The sequence below is a fragment of the Carassius carassius genome, chromosome 41 (assembly GCF_963082965.1).
Source record: "Carassius carassius chromosome 41, fCarCar2.1, whole genome shotgun sequence".
Taxonomy (NCBI): Eukaryota; Metazoa; Chordata; class Actinopteri; order Cypriniformes; family Cyprinidae; genus Carassius; species Carassius carassius.
In genome coordinates this window covers 18,051,537-18,071,130 of record NC_081795.1, presented here as the reverse complement: position 1 = coordinate 18,071,130, position 19,594 = coordinate 18,051,537, and the positions used below count along the sequence as shown (strand labels likewise).

At 37.3% G+C, this 19,594-nt stretch overlaps 1 protein-coding gene across 1 annotated transcript; it reads right to left on the bottom strand.

Moving 5' to 3' along the window:
- Positions 1 to 908: 908 nt before the first annotated feature.
- Positions 909 to 19,281, bottom strand: LOC132122915 (sodium channel subunit beta-4-like). Its single transcript, XM_059533415.1, has 5 exons — positions 18,711 to 19,281; positions 3,116 to 3,279; positions 2,802 to 3,024; positions 2,584 to 2,713; positions 909 to 1,335 (listed from the first exon to the last, which is right to left on the bottom strand). The coding sequence occupies exons 1-5, from the start codon at positions 18,799 to 18,801 to the stop codon at positions 1,242 to 1,244; spliced, it is 702 nt and encodes a 233-aa protein (XP_059389398.1). The 5' UTR covers positions 18,802 to 19,281; the 3' UTR covers positions 909 to 1,241.
- Between the last annotated feature and the right edge of the window lie 313 nt (positions 19,282 to 19,594).

The following is a 19,594-nucleotide window of genomic DNA, read 5'->3' as shown; positions in this document are numbered from 1 at the left end:
TGCTAGTTATATGTGATTTAAGAGGTTTCTGCTAATGCTAGTTATATGTGATTTGAGAGGTTTATGCTAATGCTAGTTATATGTGATTTGAGAGGTTTATGCTAATGCAAGATTAACTAGTGAGGATAACATTGTTTACCACAAGCACAGATTGATCAGTCATGTGAGAAGAGACAGGAGAACACGAGTCGGTTGAAATTGATACATAGTACACTAGATGAACTGTATAAAATCGTTCACATGCATAAGGAAAATTTATTGGTTTATTGGAAAGCAGCATCAAAAGATCATTCATTTTCTACAGGGAGATGGTTTCTGGGGATTGTCTTTATATATTGTATCTAAGGATTTTTTTTGGTAGTTTTTTTTTTGCATTTTTATGTGAGCATTGTTTAATTTATTTATATAGCATGTGGAGCTTGAAGCGTTTACAGGCACCTGTGTTTTATCTAAAGCAGAAAAAAAAAGCTGAAAAGTAAATACATTTAATAAACCATGCTGGATATACCCCTTATCTAAATTTTTTTTTTTTTTTTTTAGATATCACTTTTAGAAATGGAAAATACTCTACACAACCTAATTTTCAAACACGAAACGTGTAATTCATATTGTACTGCAAGTTTGTGTTGTATTATCAGCATTGCCACAAGAGGTGCTATTACATCAAGGGTGTTTCTGGCCTTCAAGTGGAGATGCATCCTGTTCTTTATGACCTCCAAATCAACTGTAAAATTAATGAGAGAGGTTAATAATCAGACACAGTTAGCTGCTTGAATTTGTGGTAAACATATTCCAATTTAAAGAGGCACCCATGGTTTCTATATGTAACTTGTTTAGTCTTTTCCCAGAAAGGTGTTTCAAAGTTAGTTTTGCTTCTGATTTAGAGATTTTACCTCAGGATATTTTGGAATGCAGTGTGAAGATGTGTAAAGTTGCACTGGAGGTTTATCGCAAACATTTTCTTATGTGGGTCTTGTGCCGTTGAGCAATTTAAAGGATATGGCAGTTTGTGAAGAAGGCAGTGTGTGTGTGTGTGTGTGCTGTGTCTCACAGACAAGAACAGAATCCAAGCACACCAAAGAATCTGCTATCATCTGCTATTTGAATATTTTTATGCCGTTTCAATCTAGCAAAGGGTGTGTGTGATTTTAGGATCTAAAATATATATTTCCACATAGCAGTATTTTTTTTTTCTCATAAAGATAATAAAACTGTCCATTGTTATGACACACATGATCTTTTCACGCTTTTGGTTTCGGTTTGCTGTCTGCTTTGGATCCCTGGAGACCATTTTCTGTATTGTCATTCCTTGAAGAGGTCACAAGGCAGTCTTTACTATAAGAAAGAGGAAAATGACATTGTAGGATCAATGACAAATATGAGTGTGGTTGACAAAACAAACAAACAAAAGCAAAAAAAAAGAGAAACATATTTCAAAAATTGTGTTTAAAACATTTATGCCAAGTTCTTAGAAATATACTTGATTTCAAATATTTTCATATGGACATACAGTAGGATGTGGTCATATATACTGGTGTTCTTGCAAATTGTCCTGGTTTAAATTGTGTCATTCACAGCTGGTTCAATTATGTTGACTATAGAGAATGGAAGATGAGCATCCCAAGGTGTCTTCTCTATGACCTCATATCTAAATCCTCGTTTTGTACTTCTAATTAGTGACTGGTGTTTTGTTTTGCTCTCTCCTCTCCTCACTTCATCACTTCTCAATGGAGCTTACGTATATATGTGAACGTTATATGTGAGCATTACATATGAATGCATGTGAGATGGTTAGGGTTAGCACAGAGCCATGTGCAATACTTTTTTATGATTGATGGATGCACTTTATTGGACTTCTGTTGGACTACTGAATATCAACAACTATGCATTGCCATTATAAACCTTGGAAGAGCCAGGACACTTTTTAATATAACTCTGATTGTATTTGTCTGAAAGAAGAAAGTCATATACACCTAGGATGACTTGAGGGTATGCAGTAAAATTCATTTTTTTGGGTGAACTATCCCTTTAAGTCACAATGAATCAGAAAGAGGAAATAGGGAACTGTTGTGCTGGGATGGATGACCCCTTTTACCACTTTTTACCATTACCCAGAATGCCTTGTTATTGACATTCACTCAAAATTACAGAACGATATTTATTGACCTTCGCTCTGGTCTCACATGTGATTTATAACAGTCACCATGTCAGAGACACCAGACAAGCACTGGACCCTGGTGGATCTCTTCTGTTAAGCCCCTTTCACACTGCACGGTGGACCTGGAACAATTGTACCCTTGTATTGTCCGGAATGGCAGTGTGAAAGGGGCTTTAGTGTGCAGCGCATATACCACCATTTACGGAGAACTGAGGATGACTCTGACTCTCAAAATATAATGTGTTTAACATATAATATCTTGTAGCTAAATATCTACCAAATATCTAATTAGAAAATAAGGGCAGGTTAACATTTATTCATTCGTTTTTTTTTATCTAGTCAAAAAACTATGGGAAGTTAGTGTAAAGTTTATTAATGTAAAGTTTATGTAACATTAATGTAAAGTTTTTGCACAGGATACTTACTTCTTCTCCTGGACCTTGTTTAGAACAGCGAGGACTACAGCTTTCACCACCATGATGAGAATGATCAGACCTATGACCCCGCCAAGCACGGACACAATGATGATGGTCAATGTGTTGTCCACCTCTTTCACTGCGAAGACAGTAACATATTGAGAAGATCTGAGTGGGTAAACATCAAAAATAATGAAAAAAAAAAAAAAACACCAATGGAGACTCACATTCGTCCACCACAAAAAGAGTGAAAACTGCACTATGATTGCGTTCCTTCTCTTTGGGGTTACGTGCGAAGCAGATGTAATCTCCCTGGTCCTCAAAGGTGACGTTATGCAGTAAGATGGAGATGTTATTCTTTTTGCTAGAGCCAACATAATCCACCCGCTCATGATAGATTTTCACGACGTTAGGTTCTATTCCTTCTGCTGGGATGATGGCCTCACAGAGCTGAGGGAAAGGATGATAGACAGTGTCATCAGAGAGTATTTGGACAATTAATCCACACCTTTTGTTTGCATGAACTGTCTAAATCTCTCACCTTAACCAATGTCCCATTGTCCTTGAACTGCCAGTTGAAGTAAAGGTTTTGAATGCCAATGCAGCTGGCATAAGTGCAGGGTAAGAGTACTGAACTTCCATTCATCACTTCTATGGAATGGACCTTCCCTGTATTCACCTCCAATGCCTGAGCGTACCACACTCCTGAGAGAAATGGAAGAAATGAGCACCAATTATCAAGCCAGCAAAGACTTCCTAACAAGAACAATAAATAGTGACTGAGAGACATTTGTATGGTTGATAGTACTTCTCTGGGTGTGTGTGTGTTTGTGTGTGTGTGTGTGTGTGTGTGTGTGTGTTTGTGTACATCCTTACTATGGATTATAAAGCAGTTTGCCAAATGAGTATAATATCCAAATACTCAGTATTCACAATGCATTGAGCAACCAATACTCGGATATCCTGTATAATGTACTTTCTATTAATAAAAGAATCCTAAAAATGAATAAATAAATCATTTTATTTATTTGATCATCATATTATAATGATTTCTGAAGTAAAATTTCAGCTTTGCCATGACAGGGATTAATTACATTTCATAATATAATAAAATAGAAATAGCTATTCTAAATTGTAATAATGTTTTATTATTGATCAAATGATCAAATAAATGCAGCTTTTGAAAAAAAGTATTTTATATTATCATACATATATATATATATATATATATATATATATATATATATATATATATATATATATATATATATATATATATATATATATATATATATATTGTATTGATTCAGTTCATTGTAAAATTTTGCTTATCTTTTACTCATGGCTATAAAAGGGAGTTTAAAGGGTCACCCCAAAATGAAACACAATTTAAACACAATTTAAGATATTTTGGATGAAAACCTGGAGGTTTGAGACTGTCCCATATACTTCCAATTAAATAACAGTGTCAAGGTCCATGATAGGTATGAATAGTCTTCATCAGAGTACTCCATCTGCCATCAGATGTGCAATCTATGTTATATGAAGCAACAGGAATACTTTTTGTAAGCGACTTTGCAATCTATGGGACAGTTTCAAGCCTCCAAGTTTTCATCTAAAATATCTTAAATTGTGTTCCGAAGACAAAAATAGCTTTTACGGGTTTGGAACGACATATAGGTAAGTGATTAATGACAGAATTTTCATTTTAAGGTGGAGTATTCCTTTAAATCTCAGGAGACTGATAAAGACAGAGAGAGGAGGCAGTCTTTGGTTGCATCGCACTTGTTGCATTGCTCAGTGTCTTATCAACAACTATTTTGTTTTCTTTTACAAAAGAACTGAGAGAAATATTCTCAAAACAGGACTTTTGACTGTGTGACCAGCCTATTCTCCAAACACTGAAAAGAGAGCATTTATGACAGACACAAGGAACATAACAGAGGCTATTTACGGCAATCCGTTTAACTTTTAATGTTTAAAAACTATTAGTATCTATTTTCATGCTACAAGTACTTATTTTTAGATAATAGCATCTATTCCATTATCTACTAGTACTGATTCATTAGCTACTAGTGCTTATTCTTTAGGTATAGTAATAAAATAGATGCTGTTTATTAGAAACTAGTTCTATATTTCAATGGTAAACTGTAAAAAAGCTGCCAGGAATTTACAAGATTAAAGAGCATTATTTTATAATAATTTACTCTAGTCAGACATTTACTGTTAATCAGTGTTTATATATATATATATATATATATATATATATATATATATATATATATATATATATATATACACACACACACAGTTTATGTGTGTGTATTAGCATAGTTTCATCATCCTGCCACCAGAGGTCACTTGTACAATGACTAACAGAAAAAAAAGAACAAAAATTTAAATTACTGAAAAAAATATGTTTTCATTATAATAAAGTGTTATGTTCCCAAATACACACATGGATCATATGCAATACATGAAATACCTGAATAATTGAGTGTTAGTCTTATCTACAGAGCATTGATTAACAAAACAATTGACATACATTTGAACTTATTTTCCCTGTAGACTATTTCAGGCTGTATTTCAATAGTTTTGACTAGCAGCACTATAATCCATCTTATCTCCAGCCAACAGCTTCATGATGGTTCATTAATATTCACCGTATTATTTACATTCTGAGTAGAAATGTAAATTAATTAAATAAATTAATAAATAAAATACTAGTATCTAATAGGCGCAGGATATCCTTGGTCTAAAAATTTACTAGTAACTGAAAAATGAGATAAGTAATAGTTAAACATTTTCTTAACAAGTAAAGTATAATTAAAAGTTATTCACTATTGGAACAAATACTTATATTTTCAAAAAGGATACTAGAAGTAGAATAAGCACTAGCTAATGAATTAGTAGCTAGTAGCTAAGAATAAGTACTAGTACCTAACCAAATAGAAACTAGTGTCTAAAAAAGTAAGTACTTGCATGAAAATAAATACTAGAACATTTAAATATTAAAAATTAACCCCACTTGACATAGGCTATTTGTATTTTACCCTATGTTCTAATGTGCCATGATGCATAAAAGTTCACAGACGTGTTACCTTCTTAAAATATGACAAAAAGAGCCATTCAGTATGACATACAGAGTTGTTTTCTGACCTAAGCTCTGGTATTTGTAGCATGTGTCTAAGAGCCACTGTGGGAAGGACTATTTATAAATGCATCCAGTAATTAATTTCACAGTGAATCTGATCATGTGTTCATACGCCAATATATTCTGTGATGTTATTACTTTTTGTGTTTAGTGTAGTTTTCAAGTGCAGTTGACTTGACATCTCTGTGGTGCGATATGCAATGGTTTCTCTCTAAAACATTTCTGAATTCTTCTTTAATTATGTAAAGAAGTTTTGAGACAGTCAAACTTAAGACAAGCAGGTTATGATCAATTATCCTTGTACAGCACTATAGATAATGCTGACTGTTAAGAGCAGGGTTCAAGCAAGATAACAGCTTCTTTAGCAAGACCATGCATGCCTCCTGTCTCCTGCTTTCTGGCTATTGATCCCTTTAGCTTCTCTCATGGAAGATGGAGGAACAGCCATTATAGGGCAATTATTCATTGATGAGGCCAATCTAAAGCTCAGAGTTGATTTTTGAGCCTGTCATCACATTGACATATACACATCCTGCATGCTTAACTGATGCACAAAAGATGCTGTCAGATGGACAACTGACATGATCATTGTCCTCTCCTTTTCTCCCATATACTCCTCTATTCAGAGATGTTTCTTTCATTTTTTTGAGGCCATTCTATGTAATTTGGTCAACTTTATATTCTGATCTGATTGAAATGTGCCATACCAAAAATAGTATTTTACTTAGGCATTCCTAACATGTTTTATCATGCTACTACCATATTTGTAGAATGTTTTATCCAGTTTAGTTCCAAACAAAGATCACAGCAGTATTTTGCTTCTCTGACCAATGGAAGGTGTTAACTTATTGAATGAATCAGCTATTTTGAACGAATCAGTTGAATAAATGAATCAGTGATTCACTCATTAACAAGGTAAAATGCTTTGTTCCTGAATGAACCAGCCGTTTGAAGGAATCGGTTGAATCTCACTTGCTGTCACCTACTGTCACCAAATGATTTAATTTCACAAATCGATTTTTTTTTTCCATTTTTTTAATTATTTCAAATGTCAGTATTCAACGTGTTATGTTAAAAACAAAACATTGGGCCTTTTTATGCATCTGTATCTGAAGTTTATATAAATCCATGTCCTCTCTGAGAGCCTACATGAACTGTGTAAATCTAAATGCTTTTTCTGATGCAGATTCCAGAAATGTTAGAATGACAGACACTAAGTACCGGAAGTGATTCTTATTCTTACCCCTAAAAAAAAAAAAAAAAAAAAAAAAAAGAAGAAATAGATAAAAACTGAACACAATCTTGCAACTCAAGCTGTGAATTAACTTTTTTAAACTGGGACTTCAACTTCAACAAAAGTCATTTTTTGGTAAGGTATGTACTTTTACTTGAGTATGACTTTCAGGTACTTTATACACCACTGGTTGTGAAATCTGTGTCTGGAAATCTTTCGCTCTCACTTGCAAAATTCCAGATTGCATGATTTTCTAGTGAAATGGCTGGATTTGGAGATTCTTCGAACAACAATAAATGACTGCAGCGTCTTGTGCATTGGTAGTCTGCTTTTAGACCAACATACTTGACACAACATAAATTAATAGGCCTGCAAATTTTATTTGTGCAGAAAATGTAAAAATTGAGAAAAATGCAACTATGTTGGCACCTATTACAGAAGTATTCAGGACTCACTAAGGACTCATTCAGAACTCCATTTCCCATCCTGCCTCATTCCTGGGACTGATTGCACACACACACACCTGCATCTAATTACACACACACCTGCAGCTAATACACACACACACACACACACACATCAGACTGCAAAGTCTTGTTAAGCCCCGTCTAGCATTTCCGAGTGTTTTCCCTGTGTTTGTTCTTCCGTGTCTGACCTTTGGATTGTGTATTCCGACTCTGATTCGCTGCTGCTTCTTTCTGTTTTCGATTCTGGTTATCCCTGACGCCATTCCTGATTTCTGCCTGTCTGACCACTCTTAAATAAATACTGCAATTGGATCCAAACGTCTCTGACTCTGCACCGTAACAGCGGTCCCTCGCTCTGCACATTTAAATTGATATATTTAGCAGACTTACAAGGAATACCAATGTTAGAAACCTCAGTGAAATAAATGATGACTAAATCAGCAGATTAATTGTGTGTGTCCATCATAAGACTAAGTGCATCTAATCTGCAAGCTGTTTTAATTAAACTCTAACCTTCATACCCATAACCCTCATTTCTGTTTCATCATTTTCACTGCCATTGTGTTTGGACAAATTCCTCAACTTAATTATTAATTCCTACAATGTTTTCATTCAGTCACTGTGGAATTTAATTAAAAGCCGATCTCAATTTGATACAATACCTGAACCCCATCTCCCCCACTCTCTATCTCTCTGTTGTTAAACAGTAAATTCTCAGTGGCCTGTGTTATTTATTGCCTTTGTCTGCTGGCAGTTGACCACAGCTGTCCTTGGGGTGCTATTTCATTTATAGAGTGGATCGAGGCACCCTTTACAGTATATTTACTCTGACCATTTGGCGCAGGTGACATGCCATATGTGTTTTCAACACCAATGCAGATTGAGAGAGTTCATGTTCACTGCTAGAAAAGCCTGGTCTCTGGGTGGATCTGTGATGCATTAGCTAAAATATTGTACTTAAGTTGATTCATAATCCTACATCCTAAAAGTGAATTTATGACTTTGCATATCCAAGTCATGTCCTCTATGTGTACACCATTAAGGGCTGTGTACATCAAGGATGATATAAAGTTTTAAAAATCATTCTAATTCTATGAGAATTCTCATCATTTTCAGAAAGATTTTTTCCAGCTGCTGAAACGTTGCAACCAATCAGCATCCAGCAGACTTTAAAGAGTTTAAGTATTTAAAGCTGCAGAAGCACGCTTACAGGAATATTATTGTGCATTGATTTAAACATTAAAAGGTTAGTTCACCCAAAAAAACAAATTCTGTGATTAATTACTCACCATCATGTCGTTTCAAACCAGTAAGACCTTCGTCCATCTTCGGAACACAAATGAAGATTAATTATTGAATTAATGAAAACATTTTCATTTTTGGGTGAACTAACCCTTTAATACCATGACATTGTTATCTTTATCGTTATCTTCATCATATCTCCTAACCAAAGATCAAATGATCACAGACGGAAATCACTTCCGTGAAGTGACCATCGCATGATCCATTCGCTAGCGGACTTCTGGACTTCGCTTTCGTTTGGAATGTCCCTACAAATGGTGTCCCCTTCCCAAAGTGTCCTTCAGGGGCGCAAAAAAAGCCATTTGGAATTGGCCCCGGGACTTCTAATGGCAGGTGCAGTGACATGTTAACTTTATGATTAACGATTGCATCTTTTTTTCAGAAGGCGGGTTTCCATCAATAGAGTGGGCATATTGACAATTGCATTTTTCTTCATTCAAAACTATACCAGTGATACGTCTTGGGTATTTGTTTTTGATATGTCATTGTAAATGCTTCAGGAGTTTCAAAGTTGTCACCAAGCATCGATTTAGTTCAGGCAGGCTATGTCAGTCAAGCTCACATCAGCTGATTCTGACGTGTACCAATCCAGTTTGGACACTTATAATAGCAGTCCATTTAAATTCCCATTCTCCAGCATCTCATCTATAGGGTTGGGTATCGTTTAAATTTGAACGATTCCGAGTCCGATTCCGATTCCTTGTTTCGATTCCAGTTCCCAACGATTCTCGATTCCGATTCTTTTAAGAGGCAGAGTCAAAAAAAGTTTAAGATATTTTAAAAGAGCTTAGCTAACCAACTGTCTTTCTGAAGAAAATAGTCTGACCTTCTCCATCAATTTGAATTCTATGAACTTTTTACTTTTTATTAACTTTACTATGAATTTCTCACAGGGCTGTTTTCAACTACAATATAAATATCAAATCTATGAACTTGAATATTATATAAATATTATTAATTATGAATATATTTTCACAGGGGTACACTTTCCTCAAGAGAGCTTTATTTTTGAAAACCTCACAAACATTTACACATGACAGTGTATGATACTGCAGGTACATAAACATTACCTTGCTCCCACTGATGGGCTAACCTGGTGCAGAATAGAAAATAAACTATTAGAGACAACTTTTAAAACTAAGTCCAGATTAGCAGCAGGTACAGTATAAAATCAGAAAAAGTTCTTGTTCAAGAAAATTATCATATCTGCTTTCTTAGGCAGGATGCGTGAGCGTTCTGGACAAATTGTATCTCCTGCTGTGGAGAAAACACGTTCGCTCGGAGTAGATGACGCTTGAACACATAAATAAGAGAAAGAAAGATTTGACAACAAAGGATAAGTCTTTTGTTGGTTCCACCACCATTTGGGCTAATTTGTTAGCTGCCTCAATGTTGGCGCAAGACATGTTATTTTTTGTATGTATTGTTTTACTTATCAGATTCGGACTGCAGTGTAGTCACTGCGGTGCCAGGCTGGGGGTCGGAGCCAGAGGAAGAGGCAGCGGAGGACGGTCGGCGCAGCGCGTCAAATACAGGGCACACATTTACTTGCACTCCATGACATCGGAGGTGCTTTATCATGTTTGACGTGCACCCTCCTATGCATGAAACAATCTTGCTGCAAATGTTGCATTTTGCCGAGATTTCGTTTTGTTTCGAAAAGTGAAGCCACACTTTGAACCGCCGACGCACGCAGTCCATGTTCGATCGCTCGTTATACCAAAACTTCCGGTGGACGCTTCTTCGTTGGTGTTCAGCGGTTTCTTCTTCCGGTCGGCGCCGGGCGGACTGTGAATCGAAACTTTTTTTTCTCTTTCTTTTAAGCTTTAGGAATCGAAACTAGGAATCGAAATTAAAACTTTTGAACGATACCGGGAAAATCGCAAAGCTAGTCCCGGTTCCACTCGATACTCGATTCTCGATACCCAACCCTACTCATCTATCATATTGCTGCTCGCAAATCAACTCCTTCCTACAACCCCAACTCCACCTAACTGAACATGTAATCTAATCAGATTTTTTTCTCCCTCTCTTTTCTTTGTATACAGTACAGTTCACTATATTGCAATCATTCTCTATCATGTATTTTGTATTATCTACAACTCACGTAAATTGTGAATTATAATTATGTATGCATATACTGGATCTGTTCTGTACCCCAGGGGGGTTTGACTTGCTGCTCTTCCTGCTTTACAGGCATGGGGAGTTTTGCCCATTGGTTGTTTTACCTGTCAGCCTGACGGCCCTTTGTCATTCAAAGCGGCCAAGGTTCCCAGACCTTCTGTTGACAGTCTGGAGGTCTGGTTATGCAAGACTAGTCCTGAAATAATTTAATTCGTCTGCATTGGCTCAAATAGGAAATACAAGGGCCATAATAATTGGTACAGTAAAAGATGTTTACAATTGGATTTCAAGCCAAGCCACAAGGTTATATTTATGTGTTTGAAAATGCCAGAGAAACAGCACTTTAAATCACCTTTAAATGTTTTATTGGCACATTATTATATTTACAACAATATTTGTTGTAAATTACTTTAAGTGTAACTTTAGTTGTTTTGCTTTTTTTACCTACTACACAATAGAGAGGTATATAATCATTTAAATGCATTTAAAACAACAGATACAATTTAATTGCCCCCCCCCCCAATTCTCCATATTGCAGCTTACATATGGATTTTTCACATTTACCTGGAATGAATGAAACGGATGGGAATGTGGGAAAATGACAGAAGGAGGTGAAAGATCTAGATACTCTTTGACTGTGGAACAGATGTTCCATATAGACCAATATGTCCTGCAGTTACTGTCAAGGTTGATAGAAGCTTGCATGATTCTTTGCAAGAGACTCAGGTATTACAGACAACACAGTGTCTTTTCATAAAATGACAAATAATGAAATCTGTCATCAGACCAGACTCCCCCCTGAGTTACAAAGCTGGATGTCAGTAAATGATTCAACTCAAACCTCTTTCTTGCTGAGGGGGCTATTTAAGCATGAGTTCACTTTTACCCTCCGGTGAGGTCAGCATGTGGCAAAAAGTCTGATTTACCATCTAGTTTTTCAAGCCAGGTCTTTAAACTGTCTGGAACTCTGAGTGGTGGCTTCTACAGTATCTATTATTACATCTTATGAGATGGTATTATTCTGGTGCCTTCATTTTATGATAATATTAAATGCTAATACTCCAACCCACCTGAACACAAAACAGCAAACTCATTATCCCACAATAAGGCAAAAAGCATGTATTAAATAGCACACTAATTATATTTATATTGTTAGTTATATGGTGATTAATACTTTACACACTGTAATAAATGCATACATAAAATGTCCACCTACTTCAGCTTAAAAGTAAGCTTGGGGAAGTCGTGGTCTAGTGGTTAGAGAGTTTGACTCCTAACCCTATGGTTGTGGGTTTGAGTCTCAGGCTGGCAATAGCACTATTTAGGTGCCCTTGAGCAAGGCACTGAACCCCTAACTGCTCCCCGGGCGCTGCAGCATAAATGGCTGCCCATTGCTCCGGGTGTGTGTTCATGGTTTGTGTGTGTTCACTGCTCTGTGTGTGTTCACTGCTCTGTGTTTTAGTGACCCTGATAGGAAACAGGTGTGGTACAATAATGAGTTCCTAGGCAGGAGTTTATGGGAAATGGAGTCCAGAGAGAACAAAGACAAAACCCCTTATTGTGACAGAGCCCCCCCCCCCACTAAGAGCAGATTCCAGATGCTCCAATATATATAATTTAGAGAAGAACTCACAGTCCACGGTGGAGTTGATGGAGAGATGGACCATGAAGGGAGTATAACAGGAGGTTTCACGGGTCCGACCGACAGAAAAGGAGCAGGTGGACGGGGCCCCAAGGCAAAGATGGAGAGCCGAAGACCCAGGGTGACAATGAGGGTTCGGAAGGCCATCCAATGTGGAACCGACGACTCTGGCGACCGAGGCGAAGGTGGGGTTCCAGAAGGCCGCGGTGGAGCTGGAGTGACCAAGGACCAAGGTGGAGCCAGAGGGAGAGAGGAGCCCAATGGAGCCGGAGGGATGGAGAGACAAGGTGAAGCCAGAGGATTGTAGTCCTGAGACGAGGGCAGGTTGATGAATGACCAAGGTGGAGCCTGAGGAACAAGGAAGCCTGCCGAAGCCAGTGGACCGATGGGCCACAATGGAGATGAGGGAGCTTTGACCCAGGGTGACACTAAAGGGTTGATGGACCGAAGTGGAGTCCCGGTCTCGAAGGCCAAGGACTAAAATCTGGGATCCTCCAAGCTTGGTGCAGCTGGAGGCTGTCTGTCATCAAAGGATGACCTGAGGGACAGACCGACAAAAGTGGAGACAGAACAAACAGCATGACAGGTACAGGAGGAGGAGGAGGAGGGAGAGGGAGGTTGGTTGTGAAAACAAGTTCAATATAGTGACTATTCAGCATTGTAGAGCAGGCAGAGAGTTCTGAGACGGTCTCCATTGCCGTGACTGGACAATCAGAGAGTTCAAATACAACCTCCATAGCCATTACAGGACAGGCAGAGAAATCACATTCAGTCTCCATAGCTGTGACTGGACAATCAGAGAGTTCAATAATAGCCTTCTCGACCGGAAAAGACAGTTCACTGAGATTATCACTGGGCGCCACCACTGCTCAAGGAACTGAGGCAAGAGAAGAGTCTCGGAAGAGACTGTAGTGGATACCATGTCCTCTGGGAGCACAGCAGCAGACACCGCTACCTCGGAAGGTTCTGCAGTGTAAGCCACCACCTCAAACAAAGATTTTGTAGCCAGTGCTGCCGCCTCTAGCAAATCAGTGGTGGTGTGGTGTTAAACATTCTCTGGAATGGCAGTCATCTTGGTAAGAGACTCTGGAGTGGAAGATGCCGCTGGAGTGCGGTGTTCCTTCTCCCCAACACCCACAGTAAATTGAGAACCACTTAATTGTGAGGCTAGATCAATATAAGATTCCAAAGTCCAGTGAGGTTCATGCCATGGCATGTTGGCATGTCCAAGTTGGTCAAATGGGCCAGCTCAACAAAGTCCATTACATAGTCCTCGATGGGCAGATCTCCTTGACTGAGGCAATTAATTTGTGCTGCTGGATTCATCTTTGCTGTTATGGATGCACTCATAAAGCTGCTGGATCTGGGTCTGACTGAATATTCTGTAACGTGGGAGGCGTGACAACAGAGTTGAGGATCCAGACGCAGATTTTATTTAACAAGAGCATGGTCGAAACAGGCAAGGTCAAACACCATCAAACAGGTACAATCCAAGGCTAGACAAAAGAGTAATCCAATAAACAGTCCAAGGTCAAAAACAAGAAGTCAAGGCAAGTAAAGTGTGTGTGGATGTGTGCAACCTTTATAGTGTCCCTGATAGGAAACAGGTGTGGTGCAATAATGAGTTCTTAGGCAGGGATTTATGAGAAATGGAGTCCGGAGAGAACAAAGACAAAACCCCTTATCGTGACGCAAATTGGCTGATCAAATCAAATTTCAACTTAATATTAAAATTAATGAAAGTTTAAATTAGTTGAATTATTTTGGTGACTTTAAGTAATGTCAAAATGGAATGTTACCATGACTTATATTAATACTTAAAAAATATATATATATATATATGTAATAGCAATGTTACCATGACTTGTTACACACACACACACAGTATATATTTTTAGTTATATATGATTATGAAAGTGTAGATGTACTGTATAAATGTAAGTGTAAAATTAGATGTTTTTGTAGCTCTGCATTCATTATCTTTTAAATGACTAAATTATAATTTTACTCTTTGGCAGGAACCATCACTATCACTGCTTGTCTTTCTTCTTTCTAGGATACCTCCACTTGTTCTCCAACTGTTTTTCTTCTCTCTTTACCTTCATTCACCCCATTTCTTTCCATTGGCCCTAATTCCCTCTGAGAGACCCTGAGTGGTGTCTGCAGGAAAAGAGGGAGGAACTAAGGCTTACAGTAATGCACCAGCCCTTTTTTTTTCAATTAATGTACTGACTCCAGCATTGCAGTGAGATGGGGAGCTCGACGTTCTGATCATATTACCACAAGCCATTTTGTCAAGTGGTTTCCATATTTATTGATGGATGACTTGCAAAGAGATGGTCCAGCTTGTTTATGGTTTTTATTATTATTATTATTATTATTATTATTATTATTATTATTGTTGTTGATTTTTATTATTATTCAAGTATTTAGTCATGTAGATTCCCATATGAAAGACTGAACAATGAGATGTCTTATCCAAATTAATTATTCTAGATATTTTCTAGATTCTTTTTAGATTCTTCTTCTGCTTCCCATATTACTCTCTTGAGACCTCGGTAAATTCACGTCACACTGGCATTTTAGTGTCTCAGTCTGTGCTCAGGTTTGCCAGTTGTTAAACTCTGAAATTATAAATCATAAGTCAATGAAAACTTTTTGAAAACAAACAAACAAACATTTATTTTAATGTCCAGGACCAAATTATCTTTAAGTATTAAATTATTAAGTATATGCTACTACATTCATAAAATGTATTAAATAATTGTATTTCAACAATGTACTCATTTGTTCTCATTGTGGGAATTATAGGAAAAACGAATGAAAATCTTAAATATGTGAAACATAAATGATAACTACTTTGTCTTCTAAGCTACTGAAACTAAGCCTTAAATAGAAATATTAAATATATGTATAGATTTAAAATGACAAGAACACATAATATTACTAAAACTAAAATAGAAAAGTACTACAATAGTATAATAATAACAATAACAACACTGGTTTAGTATATATTAGCATTGTATAATTATATTTTGATATTTTGATAATTAAAATATATAATATGAAATTAAAAATATGTATGATTAAAAATTGTTACTAAAAATATCAAATTACTTAAATGTGGTTGTTGAAAGTGTTAACATTTTATATTTTACAAAACAATATAATTAAAAAAAATCTTATTTATTCTAAAATGAGAAATTAAAAGTTTAAAAGAGAAATATAAATATTGATTGTTGTAGTTTAGGAATTGATTTTGGGTTGATCAGTAATGGATATTTTTACCCAGAAATGCATTACAACAACAAAAAAGGAAGTTTTGTTAGCTGTAACTTAAAAAAAAAAAAGTGTGCATTTAAAAATGTATATACCTCACCTTCCACCCCTTATAGAGAATCAATATCCATAATACATACCACAAACCCTAATGTGCAGTGGTATTATGTTCATATTGCTACTTAACAGAACAAATGGGGAATGGAGAAAGAAAGAACGAACGAAAGAAAGAGAAGCTGAGTGAGAGGAAGAGAGTGGAAAGTGATGTCTAACTATATCTACTCTCTGTAACAGGACTCCATGTCTGGTTCAGAACAGCCTATGACATCGGCATTTCATGAATATACTTCTCAGCCGGCAGCTCTTACTGTTGGATTAAACCAAAGTCTCTTTAAGGCCAGTCAGTCCAGCTGGTGATCATAGGGCTGCTATTTTGTAGTCATGCAAGTAAAATTTGATTACAAAGTGTTGAGAGAATCTCCACACAAAATCTGCGAGCATAAGTAAAAAGTTCAAGAATTGATTGCAACAGATGTTCATTGAAAAGCAGCCAAACCTGCTAAAAAAAATACAAATGGTGCTAGATGATGTCATGTGCTAATTAGCATGTTCATGTTCACGTCATCATTCTATAATTGCATTCTGCATAGAGTCAGCTCTTTACACTTGTGCTCACATACCATATTTGAATACATCTGCATTCCCAATAAAGCTGTTTTCATTTACATAAGTGTGATGCATAAGACATAAGTATGAAATAGTGACTGAAATGCAACTCATTATGACTGTAACTTCCAAGCTGCATTTATGCACTGCTAAAATTCTGATTTATAAACATAGCATTGCCTGACTTGTTTGTATCTCATACATTTATTAAATGCACAGCACAGCCTTCATATTATATTCTCTTCTAAGGGAAGAAGCTAAAAAAAGTTGCTAAAAGGGGTATTAAAGGTCACTAAATCTAGCAGCTGTTACGAAGTTGGCAACACTGAGAGCCACTACCAATAAGTAAGATACGTTCCTCGTATTCAAGTGGGTCATTTACTGTCATTTAGTAATGCTGCTAATTTTCAGTGATGATAAAAGTTCTGCTCAGGGTTCCAGACGTGAGCTCCTAATCATGATTGTCCTAATCACTCTGAGGTGTGAGGAACTAGTGACGGTAGAAGAGATATCATAACTACTCTTTACACGCTCTGCATGCCATGACATTACACACGTGTGCTCTCTGACTATTTATAGAGCCTTACTCTTATTCACTTGTTTATTTTCCTATAGACTGCACAGGACAAAGGGTGTTGAAATTTAATTTAATTACAACTATTAGTTAATACAAGCAATGTCTATTTGGTACTATGAGAAATCTGTATTGTACTTACAGAATTGTTTTAAGAGCCATTTTCACAATTACACTTCTATGTCTTTCAAGATATTCCATGCCTCTGCGTATTCCCCTGCCACCAAAAAGTCTCAGCGCATAATCATTGTCAAAGCTTTTTTTTTTTTTTCACCTTGACAAGTGAGTAAATCCTCTTCTATTAAAGAACTAGTGAAGTATCAATTATTTGGTCCCATAAGTGTTTTGTGATACATACTATAGGCTTTTAAACAATGTGTTTTTTCCTTCTTACAGACATGGATCTGATTAACTCTGATAATATATGAATTATATGGGCTATATGGGTTGTTTATATTGCAATTAACTTTACATTCTATCAACTGCAGGCACACCGACAGGACAAATTGTAAACCTCCAGTAAAACTATGTTGTTTGTCAGGATGTTGATTCATCCCTAAGTGGCCCCTTACTTTGCTCCTTACTTCTCATAACCTGAAGGATGTGCCAAGAACATATAAAAATACATCATAACTCCCCGAGTCCACTGGGAATGCTGCAGTGGATGCATATTAACCATCTGAGTTCATGCTATGATTGATAGAGAGTAGAAAAATTACCTAGTTTAACGGCCTTTAATTCACCTTTACAAGCAGTAAAGGAAAAAAGGGAAGGGGGATTTGTTTGGAAGAATCAGCCTCACCTGCTCATAAGAATTAATGTAATTCATTGGTAAAATTCAGTCAGCTCAGCATACTGTTGTGCAGTTATTAAAGACTCGCACAACGCAATACATCATAAAGACACTCTAAAGCAGAAATGCACACGTCCCACAAACATCCTGCAGCTGAGGTAAAGTGAATGTCTTTTACAGTGAGATCATCAGATTTTGATGTAAGAAGTAAGCGCAGTAAAGAGAAATAAAGGTTTTGTCATGGATGTAACCAAATTGTTCAAGATTTGGGGTACTATATGTACAAGAAGTACAAGAATCAGTCATTGAAAAACCCTTATCATCTGGCCGCTAATATGAAAATTGGGGAGGCCGTGTTCCCCCTCAAACTCACTTTTGGTTACGCCCCGATTTTTAAGAGTTCAATAGACATACACTGCTGGCAGGTAACTGAAAAGCAAAGGCTAATCACCAGAGAATATTAGTCATTTTAAAGCGTTAGAGATGAAAATGTTAAATATGAACTTTGATAGACCAAACTGCACAAGTGTGACTTATGATCACCATCAATATCGGCCAGTTTAAAATGTCTCTTGATATGTACCAAGTACCGACATGTTACTTATTTTTTTCTTCCCACCCTCTATTACTCTCGGACAAGAGGCAGGAGAAGGATCCTGATCCTTCTAGTCTGTAGCTTTTCGAGACTTAGAAACTTGGGATGTTTCAAAAAATCGACCTCCACAAACAGCAACAAGTATAACCCAGCTTGTTTGGTCCTCTCGACTTGTGCAAGCCATGCAAAAACTGCAGCATTTTTGAGCCGCCCACTAGGAAAGCGTAGGACGGTGGGCTCAGGAGTCAACAGCTAGAGACAGGGACAAGGCAGGTATAGTACAGGGAATGATTACAAGAGACTTACCAATCAGAAGTGTGATGACCAGACCAGCGTGGACTACATCGCCAGACCACACACACCTGTGCAAGAATGATCGTTTAGCTTGCAACTCCATGTCAGCCCGTCTGCCCACTTGTGCCTGTCTGTCCCTGCTTGAGTCCTCTACAGTACGTTTTGGGTGGGAGGGGCCACACGGGACACGGCACGAAATCAAAACAGAAAGACAAGACTTTCAGCTGGGGAAGTCTTACGGAGTATCTCCCTGTCCTTGATCCCCCTTTGCAGTGTTTCCCGGTAAGGGAGGAAGAGGGAACTAGAGAGCAAGAAATACGGAGGCAGCACTTGATTCGTTGCTTGATCTTCAGATCAGTGGTTCTCAGCTTCCGGCAGTGTCAAGCTGTTACTCTTTTTCACTCACCGTGGTTGTAGACGCAGGAAACAGCATTCAGCAGCAGCTGCAGCGCTCAACTTTCAGTCTGGGGAAGAGACTGTTGGTCTTACCCCTGAATAGGTGCCGCATGCTGGGATGAATGGCCAGAGGAGGGGTTGTGGGGGGGATGTCTGTAGCCAGTCCTGGAGAGAATGAGCCACTGCAGAGGCACAGAATGAGTGAGAGGGAGAGATAGAAAGACAGAGAGAAAAAAGGGAGGGTGGGAGAGAGTATGAGGTGGGGATGAGTGTATGTTGTTGGTGCTGTCTTTTAGACTAATCACATCTGTGGAGATCATAAAACCTTCAGTGTGTCTGTTTATTGCCTGTGTCTGTGAGCATAGGATTCTTTCTTTCTGCCCATATCTGTTTCAGTATCAGTTGGATTATTTTTTTTCAGTTCAGTTTGTTCTGTTCTCATTATTTTACATTTACTGCTGCCTTCTGTGTTTTGCCTTCCCTTCTTTTTCTTTCCAAGT

Bases quoted from the DNA above. Each gene is read 5' to 3' on its own strand.
- LOC132122915 (XM_059533415.1), bottom strand. From the start codon at position 18,801: ATGGAGTTGCAAGCTAAACGATCATTCTTGCACAGGTGTGTGTGGTCT. The intron at 3,025-3,115 runs GTGAGAGATTTA...CCTTTCCCTCAG, and splicing joins ACAATGGGACATTGGTTAAG to CTCTGTGAGGCCATCATCCC. The intron at 1,336-2,583 runs GTAAGTATCCTG...TCTTTCTTATAG, and splicing joins AACAAGGTCCAGGAGAAGAA to TAAAGACTGCCTTGTGACCT.